The sequence below is a fragment of the Coregonus lavaretus genome (assembly GCF_964263955.1).
Source record: "Coregonus lavaretus genome assembly, chromosome: 15".
NCBI classification, from domain to species: Eukaryota; Metazoa; Chordata; class Actinopteri; order Salmoniformes; family Salmonidae; genus Coregonus; species Coregonus lavaretus.
In genome coordinates this window covers 25,228,667-25,248,456 of record NC_140002.1, presented here as the reverse complement: position 1 = coordinate 25,248,456, position 19,790 = coordinate 25,228,667, and the positions used below count along the sequence as shown (strand labels likewise).

Below are 19,790 nucleotides of genomic sequence, written 5' to 3'. Positions count from 1 at the left end.
TTTGCATTTCCTGCTGTGCAGGAAAATTCTCATCAACAAAAGAGTGATCAAATTAAGATCCTACATCTGTAGAAACAGTATCAGAGTATAAATCTAACTAACTAATCCTGCAAACAGCAGTCCCATCCTTTTGTATTCTGATGAAGTGCATTGTGACCGAACATTAGCATTGAATTACTCATTGCTCTGACCAAGGATTGGCCAATGACTCAAACTCAAATGTCTACTCTGATTAGCCTAGTTTTTTTGTTAAGTTGAAACAGTGCATGTTTAGTTGGAACTACAGCTGCATTATGTTACTTTGGTCTTGTTCTATGATGTTCAGATCAGTAGTATTCTATGGGCCATAGAGATTTCAGGGGGAGGGAGAGAACTTGGCCTTCCTGTGAAATATGTGCTGTCTCTCACTGTCCACGTCTCCCTTCCTCCCTGGTTCCTGATGTTGTGTTTCCTAGATAAGTATGGGGGCTCTGGGGATGAGCTGAAGCCCAGCAGCCTTATGAGGAAGAGTCCTTCACTGGAGTCGGTCATCAAGTCCCCAGCAACCCTCAGCAGCTGCAGCCACTCCATGAGATACAACAGGAACAACAGCAAGCTCAGGTGGGGCCCTCCACCCTGGAAACACACTCAGAGGCACTCTGGCACAAAAACTAATACACATGTATGTACTGTACCTGTGCTTGTGCATACTTTAGCTAACAGTACTGTTCTTGCTACTACAAAGCAAAGTACAAATACAGAGAAAGTATTGTAGAGAAAGAGAGCGCACAACTACAGAAACGTTCATGGATCACCTGTAACATCATACATCACCACCGTTCTATACACATAGAGTAGATGACACTTTCTGACACACACCTTCATACACATTCATACTGATAGATCTTAACAATCATGCAGTCAGTGACAGTCATACTCAGTGACACAGTTTCAACAAAATTTTCACACCTTCGATTCACTGTTAGATCAGTGATGAACTGGGAGAGGATTACAGTAGGGTCACTGAACATATCTGTATCTATCGCCTGATTGCCCCAGTTTTTACTGACTGTCATTGTTTATCTTGAGCTAATGCTAAGATGCATAACTAATGTGATTTGGGTGACCCAATGTCCTACTATTAAAATCTCATCACACACAACACACAAACACGCTAGATTGTGCATGTGAAATGTTTGTTGCTCCTTGGTATTGTTTTCTCTACAGTATGTCACATTCATACACAGGCTTTTCGACAGCAACATTTGTTAAGACAATTCCCGACTCCCCAAGCTACAGTTGTTGTAACTCACTGCATGTGTTTCATGTTGACCATGTTGCTAAGTGAGAGCAATGACCAGAGTGTCTCCTGATGTTCCCATGGCCACAGAGACTACTCTTCTCTGATTAGCTTTCATTACGACAGCCCAGGGGATCACATCAGCCCCAGGGTGTGTGTGTGTGTGTGTGTGTGTGTGTGTGTGTGTGTGTGTGTGCATGCACGTGTGTGTGTATATGAGGTTTTATGAGGAGACACGTCCCCACATACAGGTCAGATGTCATAACTGTTGTTTCCTTCTCCGTCCATGGCTGCGGTGTCTGTCCCTGGTGTCAGTGTGGAAAGAAAGGACCCCTTGGCTGCACTGGCGCGGGAGTATGGGGGATCTAAGAGGAACGCACTACTGAAGTGGTGCCAGAAGAAAACAGAAGGCTATCCGGTAAGGGCCCTGGGTCAGAGACTCAAATCATAACCCCATCAAATGCTCTCTATCTGTCACTGTTTCCCTCTCTCTCTCCCGCTCTCTTTCTTTCTCTCTCTATCTCTCTCTCCCCATCTCTCTATCTCTTTCTCTCTCACTCACTCTCTCTCTCTACTTTCTTGCTCACTCTTTTTCTCTTTTCCTATCTCGCCCTCTCTAGATATCAGGCACCCAAAAATTGCATACATTATAGAGGCCATACTGTGCAGTGAATGTTCCTTCAATCCAAGGTTTGGTGGGTAACACTTTAGTATACGGAAGCCATCTTAAAGATGGTGACTTCTAAGTATTTTTTAAACCTCCCGCTTTGGGCTGGATGTGTCAATGTGTAGTTCATACAGTACATGCATAATCTATGAGCAGAATTACTGTCTTACCTCAATTAGCCACAAAATCCCTAGTTTGAAAGCAACTGTTTTTCTGGAAGCTGTGCTGTGCCAATTTTCCTAAATTTTCTCCCACGTGGGCCATGCCTCCTAGCAATTTGAGTTAAACCAATAAGCTTCAGGCCCTCACCATATGGGGAGTGACAGCTAGCAAGATGCACATGATGCACCCACAGCAGAGCGAGAGAGAGAGTAATGACGTTGTGCACATATCTGCACATATGTGACATAGTACACCATTTTCGGGGTCCACTTTCAGAACTACTGGCTAAAAAGTATACAAAAGTACCAGAGAATCCCCTTTACGGTACTATGTCCTTATTAGTCTCACATTGAGACAGCTTACTAAGAATCTCTTTGTTGTTTAACTTGCTCTTTATTAAATACTATTGTGACTAAAAATGAGGTTCTTAAAGATTGGCCAGTAACACATAATAGCCTGCTGTGTTTACAGACAAACCATCGCCTCACCTGTCCTCACCGTGTGGATATAAGATGATATCATCAATGTCAGAAAATCAAAGCAAAGTGATTCAGCTCAAAGAATACAGTGGAACTGATCAAATCAAATCAAAGTTTATTGGTCACGTACACAGATTTGCAGGTGTTTTGGCAGATGCAGTTAAATGCTTATGTTACTAGCTGAAACATTGCAGTAGAATGTCTCGCAAATACAATAAAAAATACACAAATAATCAAAAGATCTAAACAAGAAATCAAGAAATAACAATCCAAGTAGAGTGAGCATGTGTGAGAATCCAGAATGTAAATATGTGGTGTGTATAGACAGTATATCATTTGGAAATAAAATGGTATGTACAGTAGTAGGTATATTAGGATAAGCTATGTTGAGAGTACAGTATATACATACACAGTGAGTAAACAACAGTATATAAACAGAATATGAGGTGACCTGCGTGCAATGACTCTATAAACATGGGGCATTAGTCTCAAGGTGCAGTACAGCGTACCAGGCGGCTAGTGACAGTGTCTAAGGTGCCGGGAGAGTACCGGGCAGTGGTCGGCTAATGGTGACTATTTAACAGTCTGATGGCCTGGAGATAGAAGCTGTTTGTCAGTCTCTCGGTCCCGGCTTTGATGCACCTGTACTGTCTTTGTCTGTAAGATGGTAGCAGGGTGAACAGACCGTGGCTCATGTGGCTGAGGTCCTTAATGATCTTCTTGGCCTTCCCTTGACACGAGTGCTGTAAATGTCCTGAAAGGTAGGCAGTGTGCCCTCTGTGATGCGTTGGGCTGACCACACCTCCCTCTAGAGAGCCATGCGGTTGAGGGCGGTGCAGTTGCCGTACCAGGCGGTGATGCAGCCCGACCGAATGCTCTCAATGGTGTATCTGTAGAAGTTTGTGAGTCTTAGGGGCCATGCCAAATTTCTTCAGCCACCTGAGGTTGAAGAGGCACTGTTGTGCCTTCTTCACCACGGTGTCGGTGTGGTAGGACCATTTCAAGTCCTCAGTGATGTGCTCGCCAAGGAACTTGAAGCTTTTTACCCTCTCCACTGCAGCCCTGTCAATGAGGATGGGGGCATGCTCCCTCTTCTGTCTCCTGTAGTCCACAAGTTCATGATCATCTCCTGAGTTCCATGATCACCTGATGTGTGTGTACGGAACTGGCGTGTAAATGCAAGTGTGTGTGTGTGCGCTTGCGTCCATGCGTGTGTGTGCACGTGTGTGTCTGAGTAGACATGTAAGTGTTAGTGTGCATGAGTGTGAGTATGTGTGTGTTCCCTTTCTAGGCCCTGTGTCCAACATCCTTTGCACTCACATTCACCTGGCTTAGCCTTCCGCTAATAGCCAGTTTAAGGAGCCCATTAAGCCCAGTGGGATTAGTACTGGGTCTCTGTGATGTGATCCTACATCATGTGTGAGGGCCAGTGTGCCGTGCCAGGCCAGCTAATGTCGCTAACACTCTCAGAGGGAATATTGGTTCAAGCCGGTAAACAAAAGCTAAGGAAGGGGGTTGGGGGTCTGCCTGGTCTCTGCACCATTCTGTTCTCCCTCTTAGCTACATTCCGTCGCAGTATGGGGTGTGCTAGCTAGCTTACAGTAACACCAAGTCTGCAACTGAAATAGCACCCTAGGGAAGAGGGTGCCATTTCGGACAGAGTCCAACACCACTGCTCTACTTAGCCTACTGACGACCTTGTCCAGGGGTTTGAGTTCAGTCAATTGACAGACTCCTGTACCTTGCTCGACCAAGCACAGAGCCTTAGGGCAATAAGTGTGTTAAGACAAGGTTAAAGGTGACTTTACGGCAAAACATTTCCTAGCTTTAATTACGTCTGATAAAAGGTCAGAAATTATTGGATGAGTTTTCAGATCAATAGTTCCTGTTTTCAGGATTGTGAACGTTGAGTCATCCCTCCATGCCCTCTCCCTGGCATGGGTGCACAGTGTTCCAGTGGTACTTTTTTTCATCATTCTGACTCACTGCCTGTGTTCCTAAGACACTGCAAATCCGCTGTGATGAAAACAGCAGACCAGGAGATGAGATATCGGGTCAGCAGATAGTCTGATCTTAATAGAGACTAGTGAACGTTAGAGTAGATTAGTTTCTTCCTCAAGCACACAAACTGCATCTGAATGGGCTCTACTAAACTGTACAATGGCTGTTGTATTTGCACCTATGATCTCCTTTAACTGGGAGATGGACATGGTCCCAATCTTGATGGAGACTTGTGACTGCTTATCTGATTTCTGATTTATTGCTGAGTTTATTACAAACACAAACTGTATCTGAATGGTTCTAGCTGTGGGGTATTGGCACCTACCAGTATTCTATGATCTCCTTCTACACTCAGTGGTTCTGCTGGTGAGAATAATCATGATCTGGTTTCTGGAATGCAGTAAGAGGCTTTGGCTAATAGCTGGATGGGAATGTATTTCTGTACATGGAATGAATAACCCTTTACACTCATGGGAATTGGCCTATATGGATAGGACTAAATTGAAATGTTTCTTACAGAAGACATATAAAAAGCATATGTATAAGCATGGTAGCAATTGAAAGGGAACATTTAGGAGATTATGGGGAAATTATTAGACCAAAGTTGAGGACACAACAGTTCACCTGACACAAGACTGAATCCAAACATTACACTGTTGATTTATTTTATGTGCATTTTACATTTACTATACTTTTCCCTGCATTTGTTGAAAACGACATTACTCTGGATACATTCAGTAACATGATAACAATATTCCTGTGGGGTAGGTGCAAAAAATGACAAGGGTTTGAGTGAGAGGTCTAACTGGTGTCTCCAAGTGGCCACACACCTCTCCAAAGTGTGCACAGTTCCTAAGTAATTTCAATGCACTTTTATGACTCAAAGAAGAGTCTTCAACTATAAGGTGCTTTTTTGAGCTTTCCCAGCTGTGCCGTTGAGGAACTACAGCAAGCACACTTGTAGTTGTTTTGTTTGGAACACAAATCTGCATCCCTGCCATCACACAATTACTGTTGTTGTTTACGCAATCCAAAAACGGCCCATTTAAAATCAGGTGGGCATCATTTGAAAGCTTGTTCTATTGCCAACATGACTACCTAAGTTATAAAATATGATCTTACAGTGTTAGGCTTTCACATGGGTGCACTTCAGCCACGCTCAAGGTCCTAAACGATATTATAACCGCGATCGATAATAGACAGTACTGTGCAGCCGTTTTCATTGACCTGGCCAAGGCTTTCGACTCTGTCAACCACCGCATTCTTATTGACAGACTAAATAGCCTTGGTTTCTCAAATGACTGCCTCGCCTGGTTCACCAACTACTTCTCAGATAGAGTTCAATGTGTCAAATCGGAGGGCCTGTTGTCTGGACCTATGGCAGTCTCTATGGGGGTGCCACAGGGTTCAATTCTTGGGCCGACTCTTTTCTCTGTGTATATCAATGATGTCACTCTTGCTGCTGGTGACTCTCAGATCCACCTCTACGCAGACGACACCATTTTGTATACATCTGGCCCTTCATTGGACACTGTGTTAACAAACCTCCAAACGAGCTTCAATGCCATACAACACTCCTTCAGTAGCCTCCAACTGCTCTTAAACACTAGTAAAACTAAATGCATGCTCTTCAACCGAACGCTGCTTGCACCCGCCCACCCGACTAGAATCACTACTCTCGACGGGTCTGACCTAGAGTATGTAGACAACTACAAATACCTAGGTGTCTGGTTAGACTGTAAACTCTCCTTCCAGACTCACATTAAGAATCTCCAATCCAAAGTTAAATCTAGAATCGGTTTCCTATTTCGCAACAAAGCCTCCTTCACTCATGCTGCCAAACATGCCCTCGTAAAACTGACTATCCTACCGATCCTTGACTTCGGCGATGTCATTTACAAAATAGCCTCCAACACTCTACTCAGCAAATTGGATGTAGTCTATCACAGTGCCATCCGTTTTGTCTCCAAAGCCCCATACACTACCCACCACTGTGACCTGTACGCTCTTGTTGGCTGGTCCTCACTACATATTCATCGCCAAACCCACTGGCTCCAGGCCATCTATAAATCACTGCTAGGCAAATCCCTGCCTTATCTTAGCTCATTGGTCACCATAGCAACACCCACCCGTAGTATGCGTTCCAGCAGGTATATCTCACTGGTCATCCCCAAAGCCAACACCTCCTTTGGCCGCCATTTCTTCCAGTTCTCTGCTGCCAATGACTGGAACAAATTGCAAAAATATCTGAAGCTGGAGATACTTATCTCCCTCACTAACTTTAAGCATCAGTTGTCAGAGCACCTTACCGATCACTGCACCTGTACACAGCCCATCTGAAATTAGCCCGCCCAACTACCTCATCCCTATATTGTTCTTTATTTTGCTCATTTGTACCCCAGTATCTCTATTTGCACATCATCTCTTGCACATCTATCATTCCACTGTTAATACTAATTGTAATTATTTTGCACTATAGCCTATTTATTGCCTTACCTCCATAACTTGCTACATTTGCACACACTGTATATATATTTTTTTCTGTTGTATTTTTGACTTTGTTTTGTTTTACCCCATATGTAACTCTGTGTTGTTGTTTTTATCGCACTGCTTTGCTTTATCTTGACCAGGTCGCAGTTGTAAATGAGAACTTGTTCTCAACTGGCTTACCTGGTTAAATAAAGGTGAAATAAATAAAATAAAATAAAAAAACAAGGCAATTCATAGAGAGATCGTAATTTTTGTGCGCATAGAAAGGAGTCATGAGTGCATTCAGGTGCGTGTTCCACAGCGAACATAATTTATAGACAAACATAAGCTCATTCTGTTCAGTGAAACCCAGGCTATGATGCCATGTCATCTTGTAACTGTACATCAAACATAGTGATTTTAAACGTTGACACTGTACAGATGTAGGATCTTAGTTTGATCACTCTTTTGTAGCTGAGAATTTGCAAACTTGTAGTGTATTCAAGGTTTAAAAAGTATTCTAAAGTTTGTAATTTCCACTTTCAGACTTCTAGGACCTATGAGATAAAGTAATGTATAACTTGCACTACTAAAGGAGTTATTTATATGTTACAGTGTTCTTGCAATAAGATTTATATTGGAAAAACATCAGCGCCTTGAAAATACACCTTGGAGAACATAAATCCACTATCAGACGTCAAGCTATCACCTTGCCAGTTGCTAGACACTTTATAGAACAAACTCATTCTATTAATGAATTGTGTTGCGTCGCAATGTAAAAGGTTCATCCACCACACAGAGGACGTGATTACGACAACAAATTACTCCAAAAAAAAGCCATGTGGATATATAAATACAATTCTGTATCGCCACACGGTTTAAACAAATAACTAGATTTCACCTCCTTCCTATAGGCCCAATTTAGACTGTTTTACAAGAACACTTTCCATATCAGATTTTGCATATATTTTATGAGTCAGTCCCACATATTTATGAACGGCTGAGCCTGATGTCCTTTGTCGTAAGCTATCTCATTAATTGGTATAATGTATCCAAGTGAGCAGACACCTAAGTCAATTGATTCATGAATTGCCCTTCGTTCCCGCTCCCATACCCTATAATTCTGTATTTCTTTGTGACTAACTTGTATACAGGTAGGCCAGAAAAGCCACATCCCTGATTGGAAGATGAGTGGCAACCCTGATTAGAAGCACCTGCTGCTCATCGTTTGTTCCCTACAAATGCTGTTTTGAATTAAAATACAATTGTACCTACACACTAAAGAAGGCTGCAAAGCAGAAACGTCTGTGTACACTATCCCTGATGCAGTGAAGATAATAACAAAATCTAAAAATGAAGCAAGTTTTATGCAACATCTTTTTGAGTGCAGACCCATTACACCTTTTGTTTGTCAGAATTTGAGGGTTTTACGTACCAGCCAAGCTTCTGGGAGAGCACGATGGTCCCCTTTTGATCACTTTAAAATGTCAGACTTGATTTGCCCTAACTAAAAATGGATTAACCCCTAAACAAAATGTGCATGAATTATAATAATTCACATTTCCTGTTGCTGCAGGATTATTTTCCTGCAGGATTATTTTCCTGCTCTAGCAAACTGGTTCAAATTAAAGATCCTACATCTGTATATGACATGAGTTTTAAGATATGGAAATGTGAAGTGCACATATAGACTCACGGGTGTTTGGCTTGCTTGACATCAAAGCAGTATTTATTATAATCCTCAATGTCTCATCTTTTAAAATACATTGAGTCCTCTTAATTTACAGATTTCCCTCACTCAGACAACAAAACATTTGCAAAAGTTGCCCAATTAGCGGGAGGGATGGCGGGCAACTTCTTGTCGCGCAGGGTGCTCGAATTCAGAACGGCTGTCAGTCAAAACCCATACAGAGCTGTGAAGCGGAGACCCAGAGCTCTGACATCATGTATAGCATGTTACTGTGCAGCCACTGCGTTCCAATTTACGCGCTTATCAGTGTCCAAATCTGCCATTTTCAACCCGTATACGGGTACGAGTGTAAAGGGTTAACATTGAGTGTTGCATAATTCTGCAGAAACATCTATGTTTTTGTGTCAGGACAACAGCCATCCATGTCTAAATCATTCATTCATTGATTCATTCATTGATTAATTTGATGTCTTCGGCGTCATTTTCAAATTCTAAAATTACACTCCAGTACTAGGAACGGACATGGCCACGGGCCTCCTCTGAGCACATGGTGGTCTGCCTGGTGAAAGGAAAAGGTTACTGCTGGAGCTGTGCCACAAATGAAGCTTAATATCAGGCCAGTAAAGGTCAGAGCAGACAACCAACGGTGTTCCACCATCATGGCCGACTGGCCCTGGTCCAACAGAAGCCCACTAATTACCTGCTAATGTCTGGAGACACACAGTCCTGTCACTGTCAAACACCTCTCCTTAAGGCTGCTGGCTAGCCAGGCTGAGGCAACTGTGTTGATAGTGTTACACAGAACTGGAGGTTGGGCAGTTGAGATCACCCTCCTCTTTCTACCTGTTATGATGAGTTTCTCGGGTATCAAGTTGGTACCTATTAAATATTAAATGAACTTCCCAGCTATGTGTTAAATATCTCCTTGCATCATGAATTACTTGATACCCTAGAAACTCATCATAACACTACCTAACCGTCATTCTGGTTTGATAAAGGTTAGAGGGGGTTTATAAACCTTTCAACAGATTCTGATTCCCAGATCCCAAACTGTAACTTTAAAGGTTAGTGGAGTTTATACCTTTCAGTTTCAACAGATTCCAGTGTATTGTTCTGTAGGATACCTCTTTTGCTCCATTTAGTAAGGTGGGTCTTGAGGTGATATTTCCCTACTAACAGGACTAAAAGCTGTAATTCATGTTGTCAGGGTTGAAGAGGTAATGTAATGGGGATATAATTAACCGTCACTTTGAAGAGGCCATATTTGACTAGCCCTGTAGGAATATTGAATCTGCTGTGTGTGTCAAATCAAATCAAATTATATTTGCCACATGCGCCGAATACAACAGGTGTAGAAATTACAGTGAAATGCTTACTTACAAGCCCTTAACCAACAATGCATTGTATTTTTAAAGAATAAAAGCAAATAACTAAAGAGCAGCAGTAAAATAACAGTAGGGAGGCTATATACAGGGGGGTACCGGTGCAGAGTGTGTGTGCGTGCGCGTGTCCTCTCCGCTGCACGGTTCATCTGAGGTAGGTGTCAGAAACTGTCGTCATATATAATCTCATCTGTCTGTGGAGCCAGAATGGCTCTCTCTCAGACAGCCCCTCCCCCTGGCCAGAGTGGAAGAGAGGGGTCAGCTCTCTCTCTCAGACAGCCCCTCCCCCTGGCCAGAGTGGAAGAGAGGGGTCAGCTCTCTCTCTCAGACAGCCCCTCCCCCTGGCCAGAGTGGAAGAGAGGGGTCAGCTCTCTCTCTCAGACAGCCCCTCCCCCTGGCCAGAGTGGAAGAGAGGGGTCAGCTCTCTCTCTCAGACAGCCCCTCCCCCTGGCCAGAGTGGAAGAGAGGGGTCAGCTCTCTCTCTCAGACAGCCCCTCCCCCTGGCCAGAGTGGAAGAGAGGGGTCAGCTCTCTCTCTCAGACAGCCCCTCCCCCTGGCCAGAGTGGAAGAGAGGGGTCAGCTCTCTCTCTCAGACAGCCCCTCCCCCTGGCCAGAGTGGAAGAGAGGGGTCAGCTCTCTCTCTCAGACAGTCCCTCCCCCTGGCCAGAGTGGAAGAGAGGGGTCAGCTCTCTCTCTCAGACAGCCCCTCCCCCTGGCCAGAGTGGACGGGAGGGGTCAGCTCTCTCTCTCAGACAGCCCCTCCCCCTGGCCAGAGTGGACAGGAGGGGTCAGCTCTCCTCCTCAGACAGCCCCTCCCCCTGGCCAGAGTGGACGGGAGGGGTCAGCTCTCTCTCTCAGACAGCCCCTCCCCCTGGCCAGAGTGGACGGGAGGGGTCAGTTATTATTATACCACAGCCGTATTGTTATAAGGCCTGTGGTCAAACAAGACTCTAATTAAACTGAGATGGAGAAACAGGCACCACTGTAATCAAGAGGGGGATTATTTCCCTTTTAAAATGAAAACCACTGTGTGTCCCAAATGGCACCATATTCCCTATAGTGCACTACTTTTGACCATAGCCCTATGGGCCCTGGTCAAAAGTAGGAAATAGAGAATAGAGTGCTATTTGGGACGCATCCTATGAAGCTCTATTCCTTTTGGGGATGCAGAGCCTTATTACAACCATTTACTGTGGTCAATAATAATTACTGGGATAGTTTACATTTAATATGCTAGGATTTGATTTAGTAGCTACTGTATTATATCACATAGCATAATAAATCCAGGGTCATTAGTGATCACGATGAAGGGCTAACTTGGCTAATATGTGTTTGATTTTGAACACCATCCTCCTGTGATCCTGTCACATACAAACTAAAAGAGGATGGCAGATTTAATGCAGTTTTTGATGTTGAAAAACAAATGCCACTGTGTAAAAGCGAAAATAAGTTTAAGAAATGTTTGCAAATGTATTAAAAATGAAATAAATTACTTACACTGTATGAATGAATGAATTAGGTAATTCATTAATTACATTTTATTTTCGTGTCAAATCGCCAGTTGGCAACCCATCCCTTATGGGATTAATTGACACATAAACAAACATTACAATAATTCACTGTGATAATTCAGTGATAGTTCTTCTTCCGGTGTTCTCTGCAGTGCGCATCGCATAAAGAGTTGACATTTTTTTTGATAAAAATCAATACATAATAGTAAATAAGGTTATCCAAACAATAATTATATCCCTAGAGCAGTAGAAAAATATACATACATACAGTACCAGTCAAAAGTTTGGACACACCTACTCATTCAAGGGTTTTTCTTTATTTTTTACTATTTTCTACATTGTAGAATAATAGTGAAGACATCAAAACTATGAAATAACACATATGGAATCATGTAGTAACCAAAAAAGTGTTAAACAAATCAAAATATATTTTATATTTGCAATTCCTCAAATAGCCACCCTTTGCCTTTATGACAGCTTTGCACGCTCTTGGCATTCTCTCAACCAGCTTCACCTGGAATGCTTTTCCAAAAGTCTTGAAGGAGTTCCCACATATGCTGAGCATTTGTTGGATGCTTTTCCTTCACTCTGCCGTCCGACTCATCCCAAACCATCTCAATTGGGTTGAGGTCGGGGGATTGTGGAGGTCAGGTCATTTGATGCAGCACTCCATCACTCTCCTTCTTGGTAAAATAGCCCTTACACAGCCTGGAGGTGTGTTGGGTCATTGTCCTGTTGAAAAACAAATGATAGACCCACTAAGCCCAAACCAGATGGGATGGCGTATCGCTGCAGAATGCTGTGGTAGCCATGCTGGTTAAGTGTGCCTTGAATTCTAAATAAATGACAGACAGTGTCACCAGCAAAGCACCCCTACACTATAACACCTCCTCCTCCATGCTTTACGGTGGGAACTACACATGCAGAGATCATCCGTTCACCCACACCGTGTCTCACAAAGACACGGCGGTTGTAACCAGAAATCTCCAATTTGGACTCCAGACCAAAGGACAAATTTCCACCAGTCTAATGTCCATTGCTCGTGTTTCTTGGCCCAAGCAGGTCTCTTCTTATTATTGTTGTCCTTTAGTAGTGGTTTATTTGCAGCAATTCAACCATGAAGTCCTGATTCACACAGTCCCCTCTGAACAATTGATGTTGAGTTGTGTCTGTGACTTGAACTCTGTGAAGCATTTATTTGGGCTGCAATTTCTGAGGCTGGTAACTCTAATGAACTTATCCTCTGCAGCAGAGGTAACTCTGGGTATTCCATTCCTGTGGATGTCCTCATGAGAGCCAGTTTCATCATAGTGCTTGATTGTTTTTGCGACTGTACTTGAAGAAACTTTCAAAGTTCTTGAAATGTTCCGTATTGACTGACCTTCATGTCTGAAAGTAATGATGGACTGTCATTTCTCTTTACTTATTTGAGCTGTTCTTGCCATCATATGGACTTGGTCTTTTACCAAATAGGGCTATCTTCTGTATACCCCCCTACCTTGTCACAACACAACTGATTGGCTCAAACGCATTAAGAAGGAAAGACATTCGACAAATTAACTTTTAAGAAGGCACACCTGTTAATTGAAATGCATTCCAGGTACCTACCTCATGAAGCTGGTTGAGAGAATACCAAGAGTGTGCAAAGCTGTCATCAAGGCAAAGGGTGGCTATTTAAAGAATCTCAAATATAAAACATATTTTGATTTGTTTAACACTTTTTTGATTACTACATGATTCCATATGTGTTATTTCATAGTTTTGATGTCTTTACTATTATTCTACAATGTAAAAAATAGTAAAAATAAAGAAAACCCCTTGAATGAGTAGGTGTGTCCAAACTTTTGACTGGTAGTGTATATACAGACACATGCATACATACAGTTGAAGTCGGAAGTTCACATACCCTTAGGTTGGAGTCATTAAAACTTGTTTTTCAACCACTCCACAAATGTCTTGTTAACAAAATATAGTTTTGGCAAGTCGGTTAGGACATCTACTTTGTGCATGACACAAGTAATTTTTCCAACAATTGTTTACAGACAGATTATTTCACTTATAATTCACTGTATCACAATTCCAGTGGTCAGAAGTTTACATACACTAAGTTGACTGTGCCTTTAAACAGCTTGGAAAATTCCAGAAAATGATGTCATGGCTTTAGAAGCTTCTGATAGCCTAATTGACATCATTTGAATCAATTGGAGGTGTACCTGTGGATGTATTTCAAGGCCTACCTTCAAACTCAGTGCCTCTTTGCTTGACATCATGGGAAAATCAAAATAAATCAGCCAAGACCTCAGAAAACAAATTGTAGACCTCCACAAGTCTGGTTCATCCTTGGGAGCAATTTCCAAATGCCTGAAGGTACCACATTCGTCTGTACAAACAATAGTACGTAAGTATAAACACCATGGGACCACGCAGCCGTCATACCGCTCAGGAAGGAGACGCGTTTTGTATCCTACAGATGAACGTACTTTGGTGCGAATAGTGCAAATCAATCCCAGAACAACAGCAAAGGACCTTGTGAAGATGCTGGAGGAAACAGGTACAAAAGTATCTATATCCACAGTATAACCAGTCCTATATCGACATAACCTGAAAGGCCGCTCAGCAAGGAAGAAGCCACTGCTCCAAAACCACCATAAAAAAGCCAGACTACTTTTTACAATTGCACATGGGGACAAAGATCGTACTTTTTTGAGAAATGTCCTCTGGTCTGATGAAACAAAAATATAACCGTTTGGCCATAATGACCATCGTTATGTTTGGAGGAAAAAGGGGGAAGCCGAAGAACACCATCCCAAAAGCCGAAGAACACCATCCCAACCGTGAAGTACGGGGGTGGCAGCATCATGCTGTGGGGGTGCTTTGCTGCAGGAGGGACTGGTGCACTTCACAAAATAGATGGCATCATGATGAAGGAAAATTATGTGGATATATTGAAGCAACATCTCAAGACATCAGTCAGGAAGTTAAAGCTTGGTCGCAAATGGGTCTTCCAAATGGACAATGACCCCAAGCATACTTCCAAAGTTGTGGCAAAATGGCATAAGGACAACAAAGTCAAGGTATTGGAGTGGTCATCACAAATTCACCCACCTTATTGTGGGAAGCTTGTGGAAGGCTACCCGAACCGTTTGACCCAAGTTAAACAATTTAAAGGCAATGCTACCAAATACTAATTGAGTGTATGTAAACTTCTGACCCACTGGGAATGTGATGAAAGAAATAAAAGCTAAAATAAATCATTCTCTCAACTATTATTCTGACATTTCACATTCTTAAAATAAAGTGGTGATCCTAACTGACCTAAGACAGGGAATTTTTACTAGAATTAAATGTCAGGAATTGTGAAAAACTGAGTTTTAATTTATTTGGCTAAGGTGTATGTAAACTTCCGACTGTACATACATTCATACATAACATATACAGAAAAATAAATACAGAAAAATGAAACAGAAGGCATTTGTATGTAAATGTGATATTTCCTTTTCAACATTTTCTAAAAACCAGTTTTTGCTCTGTAATTATGGGGTATTGTGTGTAGATTGATGAGGGGGAAAAAATGATTTAGTCCGTTTTAGTAACGTAACAAAATGTGGAAAAAGTCAAGGGGTCTGAATACTTTCCAAATGCACTGTATGTGTTGATATACCCGTACATCCCACCTGAGCCCTCTCCCCTTATATGGAGCAGTGATGATGGCCTGGCCATGGCCAATGTTCGCCTATGCATGCGCCCACTCAGGTGATGCGTGCTTGCCTGCGTGCGTGGGTGTTTGTCGACGGCTCGTGCCACTGGCCATACTCTGACGACTAACAAGGTCAACCGTTGAGAGAGTTACCGGTAAACGTGGTAAACAACACACACACTGACGTGAGAGCTTGAGGTGGCCGTGCTGTCGCCATGGTGATGAAGAGATCAAAACCCCCCAGGGTAGAGGGGGGAGAAGGGGTAAACGCAACACTGTGGTAATGTGACCAAGATTAGTACACACACACACACACACACACACACACACACACACACAAACGTACAAACACACACTGGGACCTGAAGGATGTTCTCCATTGGTGTGTGTCAACATCTGGAGGCGAGGAGTGTGCTGGATGGGACTGCTGTCAGCACATCTCAAATGTCAGCTTCTCAGAAGAGACGATCGATCAGCAAATACCTTAAGGAGGCTCTGATTGACTAGGCCCTGTGGGAGCAAGCTAGCCTTTCTGAGTGGAGGAAAGGAGAGGGTTTGCTCTCACAGGAAATCAACATTCACTGTTTGTGGAGCTCACACAGACACGCACGTCCACATGCACGTCAAACAGAGCTGATCATACTTATATTCCTCGGTCAAAGGCGATGCAGAAGACATTATCATCATGACAAATGATCTGTTTGAATGACAATTCAATTATCTCAGTTGAACTGAAATCCACTGCTTGTCACAGACAGTTAATCACTTTCAATACAGTCTTTTAAAACAAAAGGTTTCATTCTGATAGCCTTTTAGAACCTGCTCTGGTTTCCCAAGGATTTTTATCACAGTAGTCTTTGATGTTGTTTGGGTCAGCAGCTCAGACAGCGAGTTATTCAATTAATCAAAACATAAAAATAAAAGCCTTGTTTATTGTTTAGGATGGGAACAATGAGGAGAAGGCAAACAGAATGGCCTGGCTGGGAGTCTCAGTCTGGGCTGGACATAACAGAACACAGGCTCAGCTGGGACACACTGAGGAGATCGGCCCCCCTCGGTCATCCGGCCCTCTCTGAGAAACAAACACCCCTGCATGGGCTGGAGGGAAAGGGGAGGGGGCAAGAGGGTGAGCTAGGACCCCCAGCGGGGTGAGGAAGAGGGAAGAGGCTTGATATACCCTCATATTAGTCTTCAAGACTGAAGTTTAAATAGTGGGAAATGTCTTCTTTGAAAATGCACTGATGTACTTGTATTGCATTGGATGCTGCAGATGCATTGGTTAAAATGCATCACTTTCCCTACTACATCATTACTATGTATATGGCAGATACATATTTCCTCAACCAAATTCAAACTGACACAAAGGCCATAGTATCCCTGTATCCTATTTGACTTCTGCCACTCTTCTTAACACCCCACTAAGAGAGAGACAGAGAGAGAGAGAGAGAGAAAGAGAGAGAGAGAGAGAGAGAGAGAGAGAGAGAGAGAGAGATGGCGCCGACAGACATGGCAGCTCTGCTTCTAGCTCCTAAGCAACTTTGCAGTAAATACATTTTTGTGTGTTACATTATTAGGCCAGAATTGTTTTTGTGTTAATACAGCCGGAAATCACTTTTGGATATCAGAGCGGCGGTAACTCACCAGCATTACGACCAGAAATACGACTTTCCAGAATTGGATCCTTTGTTCGTACCCCCCCCCCCCCCCCCCCCTCCCAGAGCAATTGAACTTATCCCAGATGCTGCTCCAAGACGCCACCGGCAGAGAAGAGGTATTCGGAGTGGACTTCTAGTCTGACTCAGGAGGCGTGCACACCATCCACCACTTCCGAGTATTTTACTCGCTAATGTGCAGTCCCTGGACAATAAAGTAGACAAGCTCAGGGCGAGGATCTCCTTCCAGAGAGACATCAGGGACTGTAACATACTCTGTTTCATGGAATCATGGCTCTCTCCGGATATACTGTCCCTGTCCGTACAGCCAGCTGGGTTCTCAGTACATCGCACAGACAGGAATAAAAAACTCTCCGGGAAGAAGAAAGGCGGTGGTGTATGTTTCGTGATTAACTAATCATGGTGTGATTGTGATTACGTACAGGAACTCAGGTCCTGTTGTTCACCCGACCTAGAATATATCACAATCAAATGTTAACCGGATTACCTCCCAAGAGAATTCTCTTCGGTTATAGTCACAGCCATTGTTATGATGTCATGTCATAGTGTTGTGGGAACCAGGTTAAATTTAGTAGGTAAGTGATTCTGGGCACCGCACAGTCTGAATACCAAGGATTCCATTATGTTGAGGGAGTTTACTGAGGTTTATCTTAGAATGATTGATGGACATGATATACTGACTTGGGGTACAAGGTAATAACATCAAAGAAGGGAGTGCCCACTGAGGGTTAACAGATGTTGTTGAAGAAACGTGTAACTGAAGGTATATAAACTGAGATATCGACTGGCAAGAGGCGAAGCACGTGCCTTTTGTTAGATGAACCCGATACCGAATATTAAATATTTGTATGAACTCTCCATCTAAGTGTTAAATATCTTCTTGCACCATGAATTACTTGATACCTGAGAAACTCATCATAACAGCCGTGTATATTCCCCCTCAAGCCGATACCACAACGGCCCTCAAGGAACTCCACTGGACTTTGTGCAAACTGGAAACCACATATCCTGAGGCCACATTTATTGTACCTGGGGATTTTAACAAAGCAAATTTGAGGAAAACGCTACCGAAGTTCTGTCAACACATTGCCTGTAGTACTCGCGCTACAAAAACTCTCAACCATTGTTACTCTCCCTTCCGGGATGGCTACAAGGCCCTCCCCCGCCCTCCCTTCGGCAAATGAGATCACGACTCCATTCTGCTCCTCCCTTCCTATAGGCAGGAACTTAAACAGGAAGTATCCGTGCTAAGGTCTATTCAACGCTTGTCTGACCAATCAGAATCCATGCTTCAAGATTGTTTTGATCACGCAGACTGGGATATGTTCCGGGTTGCCTCTGAGAATAACATTGACGTATACACGGACACGGTGACTGAGTTCATCAGGAAGTGTATAGGGCAGGGGTGTCAAACTCATTTTAGCTCAGGGGCCACATGGAGGAAAATCTATTCCCAAGTGGGCCGGACCGGAAAAATACTGGTATATATAAGTTAAAAACAACAACTTCAGATTGTTTTCTTTGTTTTAATACGATCAACATACAACATAAAGCTGGAGCCTGAGGACAGTGTGTCCAAAATAGTACAAGCACAACATCACTATTAATCATAAAACACGTCAAGTTTATTTGAAAATTCTAAAGAAAAAGAACACAAACACACAATGCCTCAGTGATTAACAGAACTGTTTCACAGATCACAGAACTATATCAGGGGGTCATTTCTCAGGCAGAAATGTAGATAAAAAGAATGAAATCCTGTTCCCCAAACAAGTGCAAGAACCACAGAGTCAAGAATAGGTTAAATATACAAATAAAATAAAATCAATTAAAAACAATAGCACATCAACATAAAAACATATAAACATAAAGCTGGAGCCTGAGGACAGTGTGTCCAAAAGCACAACATCACTATTAATCATAAAACACCTCAAGTGATTTGAAAGTTCTGAGGACAAAGAACACACAAACACACAATGCCTCAGTGATTCACAGAAGTATATCACAGATCACAGAACTATATCAGGGTGTCTCATGTAGCACTTTAAGTGGGGTTGCATAGTGTATTTGACTCCTGATACCTGGCATCTTTTAGCTTTCACCAGCGCATCAATATCAGGTGTCACATCCTGAGTGGCAGCCAACTTCAGGATGTGATTCAAGTGCTTGTGCGTGAGCCTTGAGCTTTCTCTCTGAACTTTGTCACAACGCCTGCTTTTTTCCCGATCATTGAGGGCGCACCATCTGTAGCCAGGCTGACAGCGCGGGACCAGTCCACTCCGACCCTGTCCAGCGCGCCGACGAGTGCGGTAAAAATATCAGCTGCTGTCGTTGTATCTGTCATCAGGACCAACTCCACGAACTCCTCGGTGACGGTCAATGTGTCATCAACTCCGCGGATGAAAATGGCCAGTTCTGCAACATCTGTAATGTCCGTGCTTTCATCAATTGCAACCGAAAACGCAATAAATGACTACTTTTTGCTTCAACTGGCTGTCCAAATCCACTGAAAGATCGGAAATCCTGTCTGCAACTGTGTTTCTTGTCAGGCTGATATTTACAAAAGCCTGACGCTTTTCAGGGCACACAATCTCCGCTGCCTTCATCATGCATGTTTTTACAAATTCACCCTCACTAAATGGTTTTGAAGCCACTGCGATTTCATTAGCAATGAGGTAGCTAGCTTTCACTGCAGCGTCACTGATGTCTCGGCTGTGAGTAAACACAGACTTGACCTACTTGCTCTGCCCCGGTATAAACAGTTTGCTTGCTTAACACAA

General features: G+C 43.0%; 1 protein-coding gene across 1 annotated transcript in view; it reads left to right on the top strand.

Annotated features, from left to right (window-relative positions):
• LOC311142715 (cytospin-B-like) overlaps positions 1-19,790 on the top strand; it is a gene marked incomplete at its 3' end in the record, with an annotated part of 154,658 nt that overhangs the window by 90,952 nt on the left and 43,916 nt on the right. The window contains exons 11-12 of the mRNA XM_084178374.1: positions 456-600; positions 1,595-1,697. Of these exons, the coding sequence (XP_084034500.1) occupies positions 456-600; positions 1,595-1,697 (248 nt within the window). The remainder of the gene's footprint in view (positions 1-455; positions 601-1,594; positions 1,698-19,790) is intronic.